Consider the following 22,179-nt stretch of genomic DNA (forward strand, 5'->3'; position numbering starts at 1 on the left):
TGCAACATCTGGAGGTCCACAGTTTGGAGACCACTGTGCCCTTCCAGATGTTGCAAAACTACACATCCTCAGCATGCCCTTACTGTCCAGGCATGCTGGGAGTTGTAGTTCTGTAACATCTGACCCTTCAGATGTTGCAGAACTACAACTCCCAGCATGCCTGGACAGTTTTGGCATACTGGGAGTTCTAGTTTTGCAACATCTGGAAGGGCACAGATTGGGAACCACTGTATTAGTGGTCTGCAAACTGTAGTCCTCCCGATGTTGCAAAACTACAACTCCCAGCATGCTGGGAGTTGTAGTTCGGCAACATCTGGCTCTAAAGATGTTGCCGAACTACTACTCCCAGCATTCCTGAGAATGTTTGGGAGTAGTGGTTTTGCAACAACTGGAGGCACACTGGTTGGGAAACATTGTCTGTTTCCTAACTCAGTGTTTCCCAACCGTGTGCCTCCAGCTGTTGCAAAACTATAACTACCAGCATGCACTGATAAACTGTGCATGCTGGAAGTTGTAGTTTTGTAACAGCTGGAGGTCCCCCCCTTGTGAATGTACAGGATACATTCACATGGGCAGGGGGCTTACAGTGAGTATCAGGCTGCAAGTTTGCGATGCAGCTAATTTTGCGCGGCAGCTCAAACTCGCAGCGGGAACTCGCTGTAATCCCCCGCCCATGTGACTGTACCCTAAAATCACTACACTACACTAACACAAAATAAAATTAAAAAACACTACATATACACATACCCCTACACAGCCCCCCCCCCCTCCCAATAAAAATGAAAAACGTCCGGTACGCCACTGTTTCCAAAATGGAACCTCCAGCTGTTGCAAAACAACAACTCCCAGTATTGCTGGACAGCCGTTGACTGTCCAGGCATGCTGGGAGTTTTGCAACAGCTGGAGGCACCCTGTTTGGGAATCACTGGCGTAGAATACCCCTATGTCCACCCCTATGCAATCCCTAATTCAGGCCTCAAATGCGCATGGCGCTCTCTCACTTTGGAGCCCTGTCGTATTTCAAGGCAACAGTTTAGGGCCACATATGAGGTATCGCCGTACTCGGGAGAAATTGCCTAACAAATTTTGGGGGGATTTTTCTCCTTTAACCCCTTATGAAAAGGTGAAGTTGGGGTCTACAACAGCGTGTTATTGTAAAAAAATAAATTTTTTACACTAACACGCTGGTGTTGCCCTTTACTTTTCATTTTGACAAGAGGTAAAAGGGAAAAACACCCCCCAAAATTTGTAATGCAATTTCTCCCGACTACGGAGATACCCCATATGTGGGCGCAAACTTCTCTGGGGGCGCACAACAAGGCCCAGAAGGGAGAGTGCACCATGTACATTTGAGGTGATTTGCACAGGGGTGGCTGATTGTTACAGCGGTTTTGACAAACGCAAAAAAAAAAAAAAACCACATGTGACCCCATTTCGGAAACTACACCCCTCACGGAATATAATGAGGGGTGCAGTGAGAATTTACCCCCCACTGGTGTCTGACAGATCTTTGGAAGAGTGGGCTGTGCAAATTAAAAATTTTGTACAGCCCACTGTTCCAAAGTTCTGACAGACACCAGTGGGGGGGTAAATGCTCATTGTACACCTTGTTACGTTCCTCAAGGGGTCTAGTTTCCAAAATGGTATGCCATGTGGGGGTTATTTTGCTGTCCTGGCACCATAGGGGCTTCCTAAATGCGACATGCCCCCCGAGCAAAATTTGCTCTCCAAAAGCCAAATATGACTCCTTCTCTTCTGAGCATTGTAGTTCGCCCGTAGTGCACTTCAGGTCCACTTATGGGGTACCTTCATACTCAGAAGAGATGGGGTTACAAATTTTGGGGGGTATTTTCTGCTATTAACCCTTGCAAAAATGTGAAATTTGGGGGGAAACACACATTTTAGTGAAAAAAAATATATATTTTTTTACATATGCAAAAGTCGTGAAACCCCTGTGGGGTATTAAGGCTCACTTTATTCCTTGTTACGTTCCTCAAGGGGTCTAGTTTCCAAAATGGTATGCCACGTGAGGGTTTTTTGCTGTTGTGGCACCATAGGGGCTTCCTAAATGCGACATGCCCCCCGACCAAAATTTGCTCTCCAAAAGCCAAATATGACTCCTTCTCTTCTGAGCATTGTAGTTTGCCCGTAGTGCACTTCAGGTCCACGTATGGGGTACCTCCATACTCAGAAGAGATGGGGTTACAAATTTTGGGGGGTATTTTCTGCTTTTAACCCTTGCAAAAATGTGAAATTTTGGGGGAAACACACATATTAGTGAAAAAAATTTTTTTTTTTTTTTACATATGCAAAAGTCGTGAAACACCTGTGCGGTATTAAGGTTCACTTTACCCCTTGTTACGTTTCCCAAGGGGTCTAGTTTCCAAAATGGTATGCCATGTGGGGATTTTTTGCTGTTCTGGTACCATAGGGGCTTCCTAAATGCAACATGCCCCCCAAAAACCATTTCAGAAAAACGTACTCTCCAAAATTCCCTTGTCGCTCCTTCGCTTCTGAGCCCTCTACTGCGCCCGCCGAACACTTTACATAGACATATGAGGTATGTGCTTACTCGAGAGAAATTGGGCTACAAATATAAGTATACATTTTCTCTTTTTACCCCTTGTAAAAATTCAAAAATTGGGTCTACAAGAACATGCGAGTGTAAAAAATGAAGATGGTGAATTTTCTCCTTCACTTTGCTGCTATTCCTGTGAAACACCTAAAGGGTTAAAATGCTGTCTGAATGTCATTTTGAATACTTTGGGGGGTGCAGTTTTTATAATGGGGTCATTTGTGGGGTATTTCTAATATGAAGACCCTTCAAATCCACTTCAAACCTGAACTGGTCCCTGAAAAATAGTGAGTTTGAAAATTTTGTGAAAAATTGGAAAATTGCTGCTGAACTTTGAAGCCCTCTGGTGTCTTCCAAAAGTAAAAACTCATTAATTTTATGATGCAAACATAAAGTAGACATATTGTATTTGTGAATAAAATTTTTTTTTATTTGGAATATCCATTTTCCTTACAAGCAGAGAGCTTCAAAGTTCGAAAAATGCAAAATTTTCAATTTTTTCAGCAAATTTTGAAATTTTTCACTATGAAACGATGCAAGTATCGACAAAATTTTACCAATAACATAAAGTAGAATATGTCACGAAAAAACAATCTCGGAATCAGAATGATCGGTAAAAGCATCCCAGAGTTATTAATGTTTAAAGTGACAGTGGTCAGATGTTCAAAAAACGCTCCGGTCCTAAGGTGTAAAATGGCCTGGTCCTTAAGGGGTTAATAACGGACGTTATTTTGTGACGGGCGATAGTAACGGGAGAAATAGTGCATGCACTATTTCTTTCGTTCATTCGCCCGTCACAAAATAACAGCAGTTATTCAAGAATTTATGACGGACGTTTATAACAGAAGTATTTTCATAGTGTGAAAGCAGCCTTACATAGCTAGAAGTCCCGAAGCAGCAGTGTGTGCCGAACAAAACTCTGCACAATAGTGAAATCATAAACATTTATAAAGCACACAGAGAGGGAGATTCTCAAAGAATTTTGCACCAAAAAATTAATAAATCAATTTCAAACACATTTTCAAAGAGCTTTGTGCCGCGGTTTACACTGTTCAAGTCAGTTTTGTAGAAGTGGGCGTGTCCACGTATATTGTCTGCTTTACATGATATTTTCGAAGGGGTGAGAGTCCAGTTTACATCAAAAATTTCACACCAGCTTTTGTATAGTGTAGAAATCACAGAAATGGTTGTAGTTTTATTGTTTTTGTTTTCTTCTCATTTTAGATGCGTGAATGTGTAAGACAACATCAGATTAGGCAGATTGCAATGATGAACAGCGTTATTTTAAATGTTAATAAAAAGGGTTAACGAGGGCTGTGGGGGAGTTTGTTTTAACAAAAAACATTTTTTTTATGTGTTTTTTATAATTGAATATTCAGGCTTAGTAGTGGAAGCAGTCCTGTAGACAGAATCCATTACTAAGCCGGGGCTTAGCGTTAGCCCCAAAATCAGCAAGCGCTAACCGCCAACTATTACCCCGGTACCCAACGCCACAGGTGTCCCGGGAAGAGCCGGTACCAACAGGCCCAGAGTGTCATGGCGCTTCTGGGCCTAGGCGGTAACAGGCTGGCGTAATTTAGGCTGGGGAGGGCCAATAACACTGGTCCTTGCCCACCCTGCTAACCTCAGTCTGTTGCTGCTTGGTTGGTATCTGGCTGATAATGAAAAAAAATGGGGGAACCACACACTTTTTTTTTTTTTTTAAATAAAAAAAATTTAAATCGCATATGGTTCCCCCTTTTTTCAGTATCAGCCAGATACCAACCAAGTAGCAACAGCCTGACGTTACAAGGGTGAGCGAGGAACATTGTTACTGGCCCTGCCTAGCCTAAATAACACCAGCCTGTTACCGCCTAGGCCCAGGAGTGCCATTTTTGACGCTCCAGGCCTGTTGGCACGGCTCTTCCCAGCACCCCAGTGGCGGTGGGTACTGGGTAATAATTGGGGGTTAGCGTTAGCTGATTTTGAGGCTTACACTAAGCCCTGGCATAATAATGTATTTTGCCTATAAGACATCTTCCACAACTAAGCCTAACAATTCAATTATAAAAAACACAAACACATTGAAAAAATTAAAATAAAAAAAAAATAAAAAAATAAAACACTCCCCCACAGCCCTCGTTAACCATTTTATCTGAAAAAAAAACAAAAAAAACAAAACGCTGGTCATCGTTGCAGTCCACCGAATCTGAAGTAGTCCTCTGCATTCAGGTATCTGAAATGAGAATAAGAGAAAAACAAGAAAAATGGGTTAGTACATTTTTTGCGCTCTCCCCTGGGAAAAGCGCACATAACGCAGCGTGTTCATAAACAGGGAGCCTCCAATTGTTGCTAAACTACAACTCCCTTCATGGGGGGCTGTAGTTAAGCAACAGCTGGAGTCTCCATGTTTGGAAACACACTGCCAGAAAGGCTCTGTTCCCATTACGCAAAACGCATGAGAACAGAGTCAGGCCTGGACTGTTTAGCTCAATCTGTCCCTCTGCCCTTGGACTACTACTCCCATCTGTCTGTCCCATGATGGAGTGGTTGTAGTACCGCAGCGCTGAGGGATGGCACTTGCACATCCCCCGGCTGCGGAACTTTTAGGACTACTACTCCCATCATGGAAGTTATAGTCCAGGGGCTGAGGGGCAGATTGCATCGGGTCATTCTCCAGAGACCCGCTGCGATTTGCATTTATTAACTGTAAAAGCCGGCGGCACATGTGGCTACACTGCGCTGCCCGCCGGCTCCTGTATACACCGTCACATTTCATAATCTCCACCCGGGAGACGGGAGCTCTGATTGGTGAATAGCCATTCACCAATCATAGCTCCTGTCTTCCGACAGCAGGGATTGTGAATTATGAGCGGTGTATACAGGAGCCAGCGGGCAGAGCAGTGTAGCCGCATGTGCCGTCTGCTTTTACAGTTAATAAATGCAAATCGCAGCGGGTCTCTGGAGAATGACCCGGTGCGATCTGCCCCTCAGCCCCTGGACTATAACTCCCATCATAGACTGAGTCTGTCCATGATGAGAGTAGTAGTCCTAACTGTCCCAAAATAGTTAATATAATTCTCAGATGCTTCAGAACACTTTGGTACTTGTCCTCAGAGGTGGTATATATTTGCGCAACAAAAGTGCATTTGCATAAAAAAAAAAAAAAACATGCAGTTACTAAATTTGATTCTACAGTAGAAAGTGCTCTATGGTAAACTTAACCATAAACATGGCTATGAAGAATTCTATCAGATTTAGCAAAAAAAAAAAAAAAAAACTATATACAATGATAAATTCCCGTCTGTCCATATATTTTTTTCTATAATGGAAGACATAACAGAGATGCACATATTACACGTCCATAGGAATTCCCCTTATATTGTCACTCGTGCACACTGCAATTTTTGTTTTAATGTAACAATACTAAATGGCTTTTAATATGTTTAACATTTACATTAGTTCTTGAGTTAGCTATTTCATTACTAAACCGTACATTGCTCTTACTGACACAGTGTGCTCTATTACATAGGTTTAATAATAGCTAAAAACAATCATGAGATACACCCTCTCTGTTGCACTGCAGAAGTAGATCTAAAAGTTACATACCTGGCAACTGCTTCACTGTACACAAAACCAGCATCGGCTCGCTTTACAATTTCAAAGCACAGGTCTGCTCCATCCATGCTGTAATAAAAGAAAAAGACTGTTAGCAGCTGAAGAGTACCACTTTGGTGAATATACCAGCTATAAGGAGATCAACAACTACCCCAGCTTGTCATGGAACAGTTGTCCTATCAAGATATACAAGGGAAACAACCTATATGGCAAAAATGCAAAGACCCATCACAAGTTTTCAATGTTCTATTCATTTCATTTCATTTCAACTAAACAAAAAGATATAATTCAAGCTGATGGCACTTTTGCTGAAGTAATTAAAAACACTTATTAAGCATGAAATGAGGGGGGACAACAAATGGCAAAGCATATAGACTAGGGGAGGAGATGTATCATAAACTTTCCAGAGAAAAAGTTGCTGAGTTACTCAAAGGCCTCTGAAAAATGAAAGAAGCGATCTGATTGGTTGCTATGGGCAACTTGGCAACTTTTCCTCTGGACAGGTTTTGATAAATCTCCCCCTAGGAGTGTTCAAGTATCCATAAAATGTAGCAGGGTACAAGAGAATTAAGCTCTATAAGAAAATGGTCAGAAACAGACACCATGTTAAATTTGTTTGCTTGATTCAATCTAGATTGTTCTAGAAATCCATTGGAAATTAATATCAGTTAGCCCCAAGCTACAATTCTTCTCAATTTGGTCCATATTCACAGCATGGAGGCACATTTAGAAAGGAGCTACTGGCTCTGAGAAAAACACAATAAAAAAGTAGATACAATTTCACTTAACCAGTACCAGAGCCAATAGGGCATCAGAAGTTAAGACTTGTGCTCAAATCTGGGCAGTACCCAGATCAAGCAGATTAATTTGCCTGTTTGGCCATTATAGAGTCGCTGGCTTACAGAATACAATGAAAGAACAGATTCACTCATTTTTTTGCAAACATTCACAAGCGGCGAATCTCAAACCTGGTGAATATATGCCCAAATGGATCCCATTAGGCAGTGAATAAGCAAAATGCAAATCAGATGCAGGATTGCCAAAAGTAGGATTTTCCTGTGCATTATGCAGACCATATAAAATTGTGAAGAGATCACTATTAATCTACTAGACTAGGACAAAGCTGCTTGTATTGTGAGACAGGAACAATGGTAAGGGATCGCTATATTTTCCAAAGGTACCCCTGTTAACTGTTGCTAACGTGTTCAATTAAATATCTCATCCAGAGAAAACTGAGTGATATGAACAATTCAGGAATAGTCGAATCCCTTGCAGACAATAGGTGCTAAGGACTTTGGTCTGTTTTCAGGCCTGTAATTTTATGGAATTAAAAGGCAGGTTGGTAGTAAAGCCTTTTAATCCCTTCCAAATTTTCAGCGTGGCAAAAATCACAGGTGCTAAATACTGGGTTTTAAAGGGAACCTGTCATCAGATTTTGCCCTATACGACTGGTGAAAACACTACATAGGGCAAAACCAGCTTTCTCCCTATGTGCCCATGTCTACCTGCCCATCCAAGCTTGTGAAGAAAAGGACCTAAAATGATCTCATGTTGTATGATAATCCATAAAGTAGTCATCGGAGTGTGAGATATCCTGTTGATTACTTTTCATTATATTTTCTGGTACAAAAACAACAAAAATAGCAATGCTGGACAATTTATTTTAATTTTTTTACTATTATATTTAATAGTTCAGACATGTTTATTTTTGTTTACATGATTTGAAAAAAAAATGGGAAAAAGGGAGAGAGAGATTAAAACTAATTATGAAGGGGCTTATTCACGTATATTAACTTAATTTTTTATTCCCATAGGGAATTTTTACCTGCAATCTTTCAAATGCATTCAATGAACAATGCTGTGCTATATCAGCATTATTAGTGACCCCCCTGTACAGGCTGCCTGCTTCCCTCTTCCTCCACCTGGTCCCAAGAAAGTAAACTTTTATATTTTCAGTGTATTCTAAATACAGAGACTGGTGACCCACACATCGATATAACAAAATAAAAAAAGAAGTTGCCCAGCTTTTTTCTACTTAAAATTGTATTTAGGTAGGTAGACAATTAAAATAAACACTTTTAATCACCTTTCTCTGCTCCCTCCCTGCTGATATTAGTGCATGAAATCTACCCTTCTATGCAAACAGTCTTCTTCCTGGAGCCAGTCAGAGCTGTAGATGTAACATCACAGCTCCGCTCAACCAATTAAGAGCCACTGTGGTGTCCCATCTCAGCCTGTGTTTGGCGAGTGGTACTGGCAGTTCCCCCCAATGTAGACCCTCCACAGCTTTGAGGAAAGCAGAGTCACTGATTGCAGATGGAGCGCCCTGATACCAGAAAAACGAGGGAGAGGAGAAAGGGGAGTTAAAACATTTTATTAGGAAGCCTGGGACAATAGAAAAATACATTTGTTCAGAAGTATGCGTAGTACACTATATAAACACACAAAACAAAAACAACCTCTACTGCCCCTGTGGTGCCTCTGGTTTCCTTTACTAGTCCCAAATTCAGTTGTCTTCTTGCCTCAGGTGGTCGACATCACTGCAGCGATGTCCTGCCTTAGCCGGCAATAGGTCGAGCCACAGTGTGATGTATTGGGCCCAAGCACCAGGAAGAAGGCCGGGCCTGCACTCAACACATTACACTGCCAGAAGCAGGAAGAAATACTACTGAAAAAAAACCTCTCCTGACATCTCCTTTAAGTGGTTTCGGAAGGCAGTGTTGATTACTTTGGACAGTGTCACTGTTTATTTTAAGACACCTAAAAAGGGAACACTTCTAGTTAGAACTAGGGATCGACCGATTGTCGTATTGGCCGATATTATCGGCCGATATTCACGATTTTGTTAGTTATCGATAATGCGTCTTGCCCCCGACACCCGGGCCCGGTGCTGCTGGCTGCTTTTTTGCATCTCCCACACAGCCACGCAGTCCTGTAAGAGAAACGCAGTGGCTGTCTGGGAGAGACACTTTGAACTCCGGCATGGCGCTGCTGCGCTTAGACGTGAGGTCACGTCACCGTGGGGGTGACGTGACCTCACATCTAAGCGCAGCAGCGCCATGTCAGAGTTCACTGTGCCACCGATCAGTGCGCCCGCCACCGTGCTCTCTCTCGCTCTGCTTTAAAATGCCCAAAAATTTTAATTAACGTAATATCGGTATAAAGTTGTCGACTATCGGCCTGAAAGTTCACAGGTTATCGGCTTTAAATTTTTTTTATATCTGTCGATCCCTAGTAATAACCAAAGTATAAGTAGCACCCCTTATCCATCAGTGTATGCAAAAGGACCCACACTACCCTCTTGCTTGTGCCAGGAAATTGGGGGGAACTCTGGGAGATTAATCTTTGAGTTTTAAAAACAAAAGGTGTTTGTATCCCAACTTATTTTCTGCCAATATATACATTTTAAATGCCATACCTGGCTCTTATTTGTGATATCTTGACAAAAGCAGCCATTTCTTCAACTCTTGAGGACAAGGGGCACGCCTGTACGCCCTTCCCCTTTCTATAACACGCGTTCAGGAGCTGAATGCGGGTCATAGCGGGGTGATCCCGGCGGATATCTGCCGTTGGGAACCATGGCCAATGCTGGACATCACCCATCAAAGTGATGCCTGGAATTAACCCCTTAGACGTCACGATCAAAGTTGATTGCTGCGTCTAAAATGTTAAAACACACTTCCTGGCTGCTTGGCGGTGATGATCGGGACCACCATGGTGAAACCACGGTGTCCCAATCAGCTGAGAGGACAGCGGAAGGGCCATTACCTGCCTTCTCGCTGTCCAATTGGTAATCCAAAACTCCAGTCAGCCATGGCAGGTTGGAGCAATGGAGCACCAATAACACTGATCAACGCTATGCTATGGCATAGCATTGAACAGTGTATGCAATCTGAAGATTGCATGTAAAAGTCCCCTATGGGCACTATAAAATTGTGTAAAAATAAATAAATAAATAAAAGTGATTTAACCACTTCCCTAATAAAAAGTTTGAATCAACCCTCTTTTCCCATAAAAAACAAAATATGTAAACAAAAATAAACAAACCTATGTAGTATCGACGCGTGAATACGAATCTCTGAACTATAAAAACGTAACGTTGCTTTAACCACACAGTCAATAGCCTAAACGTTTAAAAAAAGTTGAATACCCAAAAAAAGATGTATAAAAACCAAAATCAAAACATCCCATCAACATAAAAATGGTACCGATAAAAACTACAGAGGATCATGACGCAAAAAATGAGCCTTCACACATCTCCATATACAGAAAAATTAAATTATAGGGGTCGGAAGATTACATTTTTAAAGATGCTTATTTTTGTACAAAAGTAAAAAAAATTTTTTTTTTTTTTTTTTACAAGAAGTAAAACAAAATCAAACCTACAAAAGTTAAAAGTGCTCTGCGTACAATCGGAAGCCCCCAAAAGTTAAGAAACTGGGGCTTTTTTTTCTTCAATTTTGCCCCACAAATATTTTTCTAGTTCTGCCATAGATTTTGTAGAAAAATTGAGGTCATTGCAAAGTAAATTCGTGGTACAAAAAACAAGCCCTCATATGGGTCTGTCCATAGAAAATTTAAAGGGTTATGATATTTAGAAGGTGAGGAGGTAAAAATAAAAGTGCAAAAATGAAAAAAGGTCCAGTCCTCATGGACCAAGGACTAATCAATAGATACAGTATCACGCCTAAGAGAATACATCCTTCACATTTTTGTCAATATTTTTTATCTTTTAATGTGACAACACTGAAGAAGTGTCTCTGCTACTATGTTAAGTAGTGAGTGCACACCCTGTATAAGAGCATTTAATGTGGTCCCTACAAAATAAAATACAGCCATGTCTAAACCAATGCCTCAGTGGGCATGGAGTTCACCAGAGCCTTACAGGCTGCCGTTGGAGTCCTCTTCTACTCGATGACTACATCACTGAGCTGGTAGATGTCACAGATCCACCTGACGTTTTAGGATGCCCAACAGATGCTCAACAGGGTTTAGGTCTGGACACATGCTTTGCCATTCCATCACGTTTACCCACAACCTTTTAAGCAAGGCTGTTTGTGATCTTGGAGGTGTGTTTGGGGTTGTTAAGTTGGAATACTGCCCTGCAGAACAGTCTTCAAATGAAGGGGGATCATGTGCTGCTTTAGTATGTCATTACTGGCATTCTTTAGTATGCCATACTGGCATTCTTGGTTCCTTCAATCAACTGTAGCTCCCTAGTGCCAGCAGCACTCATGCAGCCCCAGACCATGGCACTCCCACCACCATACTAGTCTTTGTATTCCTCACCTAGTTTCTGCCTCACACATTTGACACCATCTGAACCAAAATTAGCTTATCTTTGTCTCATCAGACCACAGGACATAGTTTCAGTAATTTCCGTCCTTAGTCTGCATGTCTTCAGCGAACAGTTAGTGGGCTTTCTTGCATTGCATCCTTCGACAAGGCCTCCTTCTGGGAAGACAGCCCTGCAGACCATCTTGATGCAGAGTGCAGCATATGGTGTTAGCACCGACAGGCTGCCCCCCCACCCCCTTAACCTGTGCCGCAATGCTGGCAACACTCATACATCAGATAACCTCTGGATATGACACTGAACATGTGCACTCATTTTCTTTAACTGACCATGGCGAGGCCTGTTTGGAGTGGAACCTGTGAAACCTTGGTATGGTCTAGCCGAATGTGCTGCAACTCTGCTTCAGGGTCTTGGCAATCCTCTTATAGCCTAGGCTATCTTTATGTACAACAAAATGTCAAAATCTGTGGGTGGTCACTTTCATTGTCTGCAAAGTGCAATTTTTTTTTTTTTTTTTTTTTTTTTAAGGGCATAACATTTTTATTTGTTGCATTACAGAACAAAATATTGGGATATCATAACAGGTCGGAGGACCAATGCAATTTCATAGTTTTCTTCTTTACGAGACCCTTTCAGAGAAAAAAAAAAAACCTCCATTACTTTCATAATTCCCGACAGAAACACTGAACACTTACCGGAGTCAGGCACTTCCAATGTTTGCAAAATAACCCAAGGTTTGTCATGCAATTAGCGGGGAGGGAGGACATTGCTGTAGCAGCTGATTGAAGAGGCCGTATGACATTCCACCGTGCAAACCCAAAAAGCTCCAAACACCGGTAACATCATTCAGGCAGGTGCACAGGGGTGAGAGGGTTGCTTTTTTTTTTATGCCCCCTTTCCACAGCGGATTTCACAAAGTATTAATTCACCATGGTAGCCCTTTATTAAAATACTTTGAATTTTTAACACTAATTTGGATTTTTAAGATGCCAAGGACTGGCATAATGGGATGTCTGATTATTGTCCAAAAATTGTGGTGTGTATAAATTTGTTACAATTAAGCGTAATCATGGTGTTCATTATTCTGAGAAATTTGTATTAGTAAAAATTTGACTACGTATCACATGCAGTGTCCATATCAGAACACACAATTCCCTTTACCTTCTTTACATTATATTGGCAAGACTTTGCGGGAGATTTACCAAAACCTGTCCAGAGGAAAAGTTGCCCAGTTGCCCATAGCAACCAATCAGATCGCTTCTTTCATTTTGCAGAGGCCTTGTTAAAAATGAAAGAAGAAATCTGATTGGTTGCTATGGGCAACTTTCCCTCTGCACAGGTTTTGATAAATCTCCCCCTTTATGTTTCTATCTAGTCAGAAAACAGGTAGTTAGTTAATTACTAAACCCCCAAAGTATGGGGACAGAAATGCAAAACCGTTCCATTGGACTGGGGTTGCAAGCTAAAAGTATAATTTGGTGCGCACCAATTGTTTTGCTAAATATAAAATCTTTCATATTAAATTTATTATTATTTTTTTTAAACTTCACTGTAAAAAGGAAATTGCGTGTAACCTTATCTTTAAATGGGCACTGTCATGAAATAAAATGAGTCGAAATTCCAGTCACTGCGGTGCTCGCTCCCGCCTGTCAATCAAACAGGCGAGAGCGAGCACAGTGAAATCCAGGGCTGCACATTGGCTCCCTGGACTCACACACTGGCCGCCTCCCTGCTGCATATTCTCCCTGCAGCAGGGAGGAACATGGCTCTTACCTCTGCTTACAGCCCCGGCTCCAGTGGGGATACGCCGCCTCCTCACTGCTCCTTGCAGCTGTGTCCTGTCATTGCCAGGGGAAGCGCGTTATATGGAGCAACAAGTGTATACCCGGCTTCCTGTCATGCTCCTACACTCTGGTAACTCTCTCTATGGTTCTGGAGGACTTTCAATCCTCCAGAAACAGAGACAGTTTCCAGAGTGTACGGGCATGACAGGAAGCCGGGCACACGCTTGTTGCTTGCTACGGACCCCCGCTCATGGTCCGGCACAGGTGAGGGGGGGGGGGGGGGGCGATATTGGTCGGGGGCTGGGTGTCTTCCAACACAGGGTGCCTCCAGTTGTTTCCCCACTACAACTCCCAGCATGCCCTGACAGCAAATAGATGTCAGGGCATGCTGGGAGTTGTAGTGGTGAAACAGCTGGAGGCACCCTGTCAGGAGAACTATGGGCGGAACTCGGCCCCCAGCAGGCATCAGTGACAGGATGGTGGGAGCTACCCTTTAATGGAATTCTTATGAATAATTAGATACATAATGTACTGAGTAGCAACACCAAAGAGACATCAATTATTAAAGGGGTACTCCAGTGGAAAAAAAAATTCTGACCAATGGCAGAGCAGGACAGTGGGTTGCCATGGCAACCCCCGTTCTGCCCACCCCTGGATGTCGGGCAGAATGGGGGGAGAAGAAAGATGGAGACCGGTACCTTACCTGAAGATGGCCTGGGGACTGCAGATCGTCGCTGGAGACTGCAAAGATCCCGGCTCAGGTAGGGAAACGACGGGGGGGGGGGGGGGGGGGGGGGATGAAAGTGAATGTAAAGCGATCTTTGGGCATGCTGAGAGTTGTAGTTTGGCAACATCTGGAGGGCTACCGTTTGGGCACCACTGTAACAGTGGTCTCCAAATTGTGACCCTCCAGATGTTGCAAAACTACAACTCTCAGCATGCCTAACAGGCATGCTGGGAGTTGAAGTTCTGTAACATCTGTCCTTTCAGATTTTGCAATTTTCATGAAATGTTTGAAAATTGCTGCTCTACTTTGAAGCCCTCTAATTTTTTCAAAATGTAAAAATATATGTCCATTTTATGATGCCAACATAAAGTGGACATATTGTATTTGCGAATAAAAATACAATTTATTGGGAATATCCATTTTCCTTACAAGTAGAGAGCTTCAGAGTTAAAAAATGCAAAAATTTCATGAAATTTTGGGATTTTTCACCAAAAAAGGAAGCAAGTAATGCCGAAAATTTACCACCAAAATAGAGTAGAATATGTCTCACAAAAAACAATCTCAGAACCAGAATATTCGGTAAAAGCGTTTTACAGTTATTACTGCGTAAAGCGATGGTGGTCAGAATTGCGAAAAAGGGCTCAGTCCTTAAGGTGAAAAAAGGGCTGCATCCTTAAAGGGTTAAACTTGTATGTAACTGTAAAAAGCTTAAAGGAGAACTTCAGCAAAAATTAATTTATCCCCTATCCCCTCCACTCCACTCATTTCTATGGGAGCGCCGAGAAGACCCAAGTACACTACTCTGGCATCTTCGGTGCTACCATAAGAATGAACGGAGCATTACGAGAGCCAGGGTATCATCCCAGAGATAGTCAGGAGGCCCAGTTGGACCTCCCACGATCAGCTACTTGTGAATTAAAGGAGAACCCCTGCATGGATAGGGGATAAGTGGCTGATCGTGGGAGGTCTGACTAAGTCTCCTGGCGATCTCCGGGATAGGACCCCGGCTTTCCACACACTCAGTTCATTCTTATGCTAGCACTGATGATGCTAGAGTGCTCTACTTGGGCCTTCTCGGCGCTCCCATAGAAATGAATGGAGCGGAGGGGGTACATTTTTTCTGACATTCTCCTTTAATTGACAACTGCATGCGAAAAAGGTAGAATACTTAGAATACATGATAAGGTCTTGCAAGGTATTCAAAACTACTACTACTACTACTACTACACACGAAAGCTGCTTTGGTAAATTTTTTCATAAAATCTAGTATTTTTATTTATTTTTTTAACTGGCATGATGTCAAAATTCAGACAGGAGGAGTCAATTTTCATTTGAAACTGTAAAAATATTTTTGTACATTTAAAAGTAGGATTCTCAAGATTATTTAAAATCCTCACCAAATACAAACTAAGGTAAGCCCAGTCATGACAATGACTAGAGTAAATTTTTGTCGTCAGTTCAGAGAGTGCTTGCCAAGTAAGAAATATGTAGGACAGAAATGACATTTCTCCACACACATTATGTGGTAAAGAGTTAAAATACTGTACACAGATTATCAGAATGAGGACACAGTTTGCAAATTAAGTGAAACCTTCATTCTATAAGGTTGTCCATTATTACAGGATTGAAAGATTAAGCCTGCCACCTTTTGGGCAAGGGTGAAATTGCTGCTCATGGAATGTGCTTACAATAGCAGGCACAAACTTGCATGGACAATTTCCAAACTACAATCTCGCAATTAATGTACCATTACAATACTTCCTGATGGTGCATATAAGAAAAGTCTTACTGCCTGTGACTCCACTAAATGGCCAGGGCAAAGGAGAGAAAGGCGCTATAGGCAGTGTGCAGTAGGGACCTGAATACATGTGTACATATATTATTGGCAAATTGTACTGCATGCTGCACCTTCATCATTAGAACACCCAGGGGGTAATATTCCACTCCTTATCTATTAACCTTCACAACTAGCTACTTCTTCCTCACACACTTATGCATTACTTGTCTTCATCACTTTAACAATTTAACAAACTATACCAACAGTGGCCCAGATTTACCGATCAGCTATAACCACTCTATTTAAAGGGTTAATATTATGGGAAATCAGTGTGAGCGGTATTGTCCTGCATTACTTACTGGGTATGAAGAGTGCTATAAACCCAGATTGCGACTACAGCATACATTTACTCCCTGTGACGGAGTTAATGAGCTCTGGTAAAACTAAAGCAGAATTGTAATTGTTTTGCCTATGGCAACCAGGCAGCTTTAGCCTGGGCCAGTATGTCCTATGTATTAATTTGTAATCCTTCAGATTATGGATGTCCAGATAGTGGTATCAGGACTGATTCTGGACATTTATAAGAGTACTTTTACTCATGTCAACTTGTGATACCTACTCCGTTACCTGACAGTCAAAACGCCAGCCAGCAGGCATAGTCCCCATCTAAAGATGAGCGATTTTTTGAAAAAGTCGATTAGCTGAATTTTCTGAAAACATTTGGTTCGGTCCGAGTTTATTCGCGGCGAATCGCTATTTAAAAAAAAAAAAAAACGCCTATTTCTGGCCTACAGTGAGCCTCAAGGGGTGTAGAACACTTTGCCTTGGTGTAACAAGCATAGGGTGTGCGCTGGGTTAGTGAAATAATACTGTTATTTAGTATGACATGCAGATCAGAGGCGTCGCTATTAGAATCTCTGTCGCAGAGCGGCACAATGACAGAGCTTGGAGGTGGCATCAGTATGAGGAGACCATATAGTGGCTGAATGACAGTGTGGAGATGGCGGAAGCATGAGGAGGCCCTATAGCCCCAAAAACGTTGCCTTGTCCTAACACGCATAAAGAGAGTGTGCTGTGTTAGTGAAATAATACTATTTCTCAGTATGAAGTGCAGATTACAGGCATCGCTATTAGAATCACTAATGTGGCAGCAGGGAAACCATATGGCGTCAAAATTTTTGAGTACCCATTCTGGTGAGCATCGAGCTGGCGGTCCTCCGCCAAGAGATACACCACCAGTTCCAGCCCCTGCCTCTCAGCATCCCCCTGACTGTGAAACTGCGAATGTTTCATTTAAATCAGTTATGGCTCATTGTTATCGCTCTATCGTTCTTTTGAAACTGAAATTTTAATTTAAGATTTAAATAATAAAATGCGTGGTTACAAAAGACCAAATCAAACAAGAAGTCACATGGCGGCACAATGACAGAGTATAGACGTGGCAGCAGCATGGGGAGACCATAATCTGTCAGAATGATAAAACCTGGAATTGGCGTCAGCAAGAGGAGACCATAATCTTTCAGAATGACAAAACCTGGAATTGGCGTCAGCAAGAGGAGACCATATAGTGGCTGAATGACACAGCCTGGAGTTGGCTGCAGCATGAGACGACCATAGGGCCTCACAATCCCTAAGATAAAAAGATACATTTTCAAATTTAAAATGAAAATTTATGATAGCTAGTGCTACCATAAAAAAATTAAGTAATGTCCCAGCAGCATGAGGAGACCATATAGTGGCTGAAAGACACAGCCTGGAGTTTGCGGCAGCATGAGGAGAATGTAATAAAATGATGTATAATGAATTTTGCAATTAATAATTAACTAAATATTACCAGTCCTCAAATGTGCATATGAAAAAAGGATTGAAGAAGGTGGATCCAATGAAAAAAATTATGACAAACAGAAATAAAAAATGTTATGACATCGAAGTCTCCTGTCGCCCCAGCAGGGCCCTTGCATAGGGCGAAAGGAGCTGTGACAAGTGTGGTATAATATGTTAAAAATCAGTAACAATGGAATGGACAGTGCAAGTGTGTATACCAACTTAATATTGGGGTAGCAGCTGGATAAAATTTATAAGATGCGCTAATAACTGGAAAAGTTCATTGGTAGTGCAAATGGAAATTAATCTGTATGAGGCACTAATACTTGGAAGTGTTCATTGGTAGCGCAGTGGGAATAAATCTGTATGATGCGCTAATTGCTGGAAAAGTTCATTGGTAGTGCAGTGGAAAGCTCAGCAAAATGGAAAAATAAGAATCAGTACCACAACGTAATAACAATAAATTAGTACTGTAAACGTTGATGGTATAGTAGTACTAGTGTAACATAGGGTTTAGAGCACGGCACCACTCACTGACCATACAAATGCATTCAGTCGGGGCTGGCACGGAGGTAATTGTGCCCGTCTGTGTGATGATGGCTTTGAGTGTCAGTCTGCGGCTGGCACGGGGTGGCGTCCAGCCTGATGGAGAGATGGTTGCCGTAGCTGATGCAGTGGAGACAAAGGTAAGTCCTGCGGAGGTAAGGGAGTGGATGCCGGCGTCCGAGTGTCATTGATGCACCTTAAATCTGTTTTGAGGTGAGGATTGCGGAGTCGCACACTGTCACATGACAAACGGCCTGAGGGCGTCGAGGCGGAAGCAGCATGACCAGTCCAAGTTGCTGTTGTGGCTGTGCAGGAACCACATTCACCAAATGGGCCGTAAAGGACATAGACTGTCCCTGACCGTAGTTACAGCTCCAGACATCAGCGCTGCTGTGAACTTTGGTACACACCTACAGGCTCAAGGACTGGCCCACCTTCTCTTCCACAAAATTATGCAGGGCTGGTACTGCCTTCTTTGCAAAGAAATTACGGCTTGGGACTCTCCACCTCGGCTCGGTACAAGCATCAGTTTTCTGAAAGGTGCAGAGTTCACTTGAAAAGCGAGGGACTGCAGCACCAGCAACTTGGACAGGAGCACATTCAGCTTCTGCACCATTGGATGAGTGGGCGCATACTGTTGTCTCTTGAAATGGCTTCGCTGATTGATTGCTGGCGGAATGTCTGACAAAGTCGGAGAAGCAGGAGCATCTGGAGCGACAGAATGAGGGTATGACACACAGCTCCTTCCAGCAGAGGTGGTGGAGCCTTGGCTGGCTGAAACATGGAGCGGCGTGCCACTGGGTGATGCAGCAGGCTTGACCACCACATAGGAGCCACGGTTCTCCCAGGCCGCTTTATAGTGGCGCAGCATATGTTGACGCAGGGTCGTGGTGCCAACATTGGCACCCTGGCCACGCTTCACCTTCTGCAGACACATCTTGCATCCTCAGGAAAAACTGCCACACCGCCGAGTAGCTGATTTTCCCACCAACAGTTCGCACTGACTGCTACCGATTCCAGGAACACCTGTTCCACTACCTCCCGGGAAGATAGGCTGCTGCGAAGTAGGTGGTCTCCCCCGGGCACATTTGGATCCAAAATTTCCACTTCTGTCACCATGCTGACTGCCAACCATGCTACCACCTTGCTGGCTCAGCTGCTGCCTCATGGGCAACCTGCAACTCTCTTGTCCTGATTATTATGATGATGAAGCCCCTTCTGCACCCGGCTCCCAAGTGCGATCGGCTTCTTCTTCATTAATCATCATCATCATATCATCATCATCATATCATCATATCATCATCATCATATCATCATCCCCCCCATCACCCCCCCATCATCATCATCATCCTCCCCATCATCATCATCATCATCCTCCCCATCATCATCATCATCATCCTCCCCATCATCATCATCATCATCCTCCCCATCATCATCATCATCATCCTCCCCATCATCATCATCATCATCCTCCCCATCATCATCATCATCATCATCCTCCCCATCATCATCATCATCATCATCCTCCCCATCATCATCATCATCCTCCCCATCATCATCATCATCCTCCCCATCATCATCATCATCATCATCCTCCCCATCATCATCATCATCATCATCCTCCCCATCATCATCATCCTCCCCATCATCATCATCATCATCCTCCCCATCATCATCATCATCATCCTCCCCATCATCATCATCATCATCCTCCCCATCATCATCATCATCATCCTCCCCATCATCATCATCATCATCCTCCCCATCATCATCATCATCATCCTCCCCATCATCATCATCATCATCCTCCCCATCATCATCATCATCATCATCCTCCCCATCATCATCATCATCATCATCCTCCCCATCATCATCATCATCATCCTCCCCATCATCCTCCCCACCATCCTCCCCATCCTCCTCCTCCCCATCCTCATCATCATCCTCCCCATCCTCATCATCATCCTCCCCATCCTCATCATCATCCTCCCCATCCTCATCATCATCCTCCCCATCCTCATCATCATCCTCCCCATCCTCACCCTCCCCATCCTCATCCTCCCCATCCTCATCCTCCCCATCCTCATCCTCCCCATCATCATCCTCCCCATCATCATCCTCCCCATCATCATCCTCCCCATCATCATCCTCCCCATCATCATCCTCCCCATCATCATCCTCCCCATCATCATCCTCCCCATCATCATCCTCCCCATCATCATCCTCCCCATCATCATCCTCCCCATCATCATCATCGAGTTGTGTATGCACATCACTGATGTCCTCCTCAGGTTCCTCAACAGTGTCTGCTTCAGGACCCTGAACGTTGGCAACACCGCCTCCCACGTCACTCTACTCATCACTACTTGCCCTCCTAGCGGAGGAAGCGGCAGATGTCTCCTCCACTTCTTGGCTGGGCAGTAGCTACAGACTGTCCTCTATTAAATCATCCTCACTGAATAGTGGAGCTGAACCCACAGCATAAAGATACTTTAGGGGAGGGAACAGCATAGGAAAGAGGCAATGAGAGGAAAGGGACTGCTCCGGGCCATGCCAACTGAGGGCTCAGGGGTGTGGAAATTTAATAAAAAACTACTTGTCCACGGGACTAAGACAAAGCAAAATCTACTTGTCCCTCATGAGGATCCCCTTGTTGGGACCAATTTTCGCTTTTACACAAATCTTTTCCTCCTTGCCCTATAATAGCCATACCTACCTACCTACTATAATGATACCTTTTAATTTTTCAATAACATTCTCCAAACCAAAAATAAAAAAATATGTATAATAATGAAAACATATATACATACACACACATATACATTATATATTATATATAAATAAATCGGTGGAGTGAAATTGAAATAGTAAAAGATAATTTAGCAAATTTGGTGGTTTTCTTTTCTACGCCATTTACCTTGTGGTTGAGCTAACATGATATTTTGATACTTTAGGCCGGCCTGATTACAGCAATACCAGATTTGAATAGTTTGTCATGTTTTTCTAATAAAAAAAAAAATCTTAACTTTTTCAAATTTTTTTCATTGCCTTTTTTTCCCCCCCTGTAGCATTTTTTTCCCCCGCATATCGGGCTGTATGAGGGCTCATTTTAAGCACCATAATCTGTTTTTTGTATCTGTACCATTTTGGTAGAGGTCTGACTTTTTAATTGCTTTTTAACTTTTTTTCTGGGATATTACAAAAATAGCAATTCTGTTTGGTATTTATTTATTTTTTTACATTTACGTAATTTACCATATGGGATACATAATGTTATATTTTAACAGTTCGTACAATTACGCAAGCAGAGATACTAAGTGATAAGCCTATTTGGCTGTATTTGTGGCAGGGTTGTTGAATGTTCATCGCACGCCCCTCGTCACACAGGTGCGTGCATATTGGTGGGAGGGGCATTCCATATTTTACGCACGCCCCCCTGTCACTCAGGTACGTGCGTTGTGTTCGGTGGTGTGTCAGTTTTACTGTGCACCGTGTTCGCTCGTACGTCCCCCTTGCTGGAGTGAGTAGGATTTCCGTGGTGGAGCTTTTCGGACACATTTTGGGTCGTTGGTGGGTAAGTGCCCGTGTCCAGTGAGAGGATATGCGATTGCTATGTTTCCCTTAGCCCGTGCACGTATCCCCCTGCAAACGTGGCAGGTACGGTGGGAATACCACCGCCTACGTGTCATGTTATTGAACTGAAGACATGACTAACAATAACTGCTCAGCGAATTCCCCTGCAGTCGTGTCACGTGTGATCAATCGGTACCGATAAAAACAACAGACCACGGCACAAAAAATAAGCCCTCATATAACTCCATACGTGCAAAAATTGAAAAAAAAGTTATAGGGGTCAGAAGATGACCATTTTAAACATTCAAATTTTGGAGCAAGTAGTTATAATTTTTTTTTAAGTAGTAAAATAAATAACACCTACATAAATTGGGTATCCCTGTAATCGTATGGACCTACAGAAAAAAGATGTGTCATTTTTACCGAAAAGTACACTGTGTAGAACCGGAAGCCCTAAAAAAGTTGCAAAATGGCTTTTTT

At 42.8% G+C, this 22,179-nt stretch overlaps 1 protein-coding gene across 10 annotated transcripts in view; it reads right to left on the reverse strand.

The window, feature by feature from the left end:
- The window catches only part of CASK (calcium/calmodulin dependent serine protein kinase), a 349,672-nt gene that overhangs the window by 232,748 nt on the left and 94,745 nt on the right, over nucleotides 1-22,179 (reverse strand). For all 10 annotated transcript variants that reach the window (XM_056558155.1, XM_056558150.1, XM_056558151.1 and 7 more), the window contains exon 4: nucleotides 6,164-6,241. In XM_056558155.1, the coding sequence (XP_056414130.1) occupies nucleotides 6,164-6,241 (78 nt within the window). The remainder of the gene's footprint in view (nucleotides 1-6,163; nucleotides 6,242-22,179) is intronic.

The sequence above is a fragment of the Hyla sarda genome, chromosome 2, assembly GCF_029499605.1.
Source record: "Hyla sarda isolate aHylSar1 chromosome 2, aHylSar1.hap1, whole genome shotgun sequence".
In the NCBI taxonomy this organism is placed as follows: domain Eukaryota; kingdom Metazoa; phylum Chordata; class Amphibia; order Anura; family Hylidae; genus Hyla; species Hyla sarda.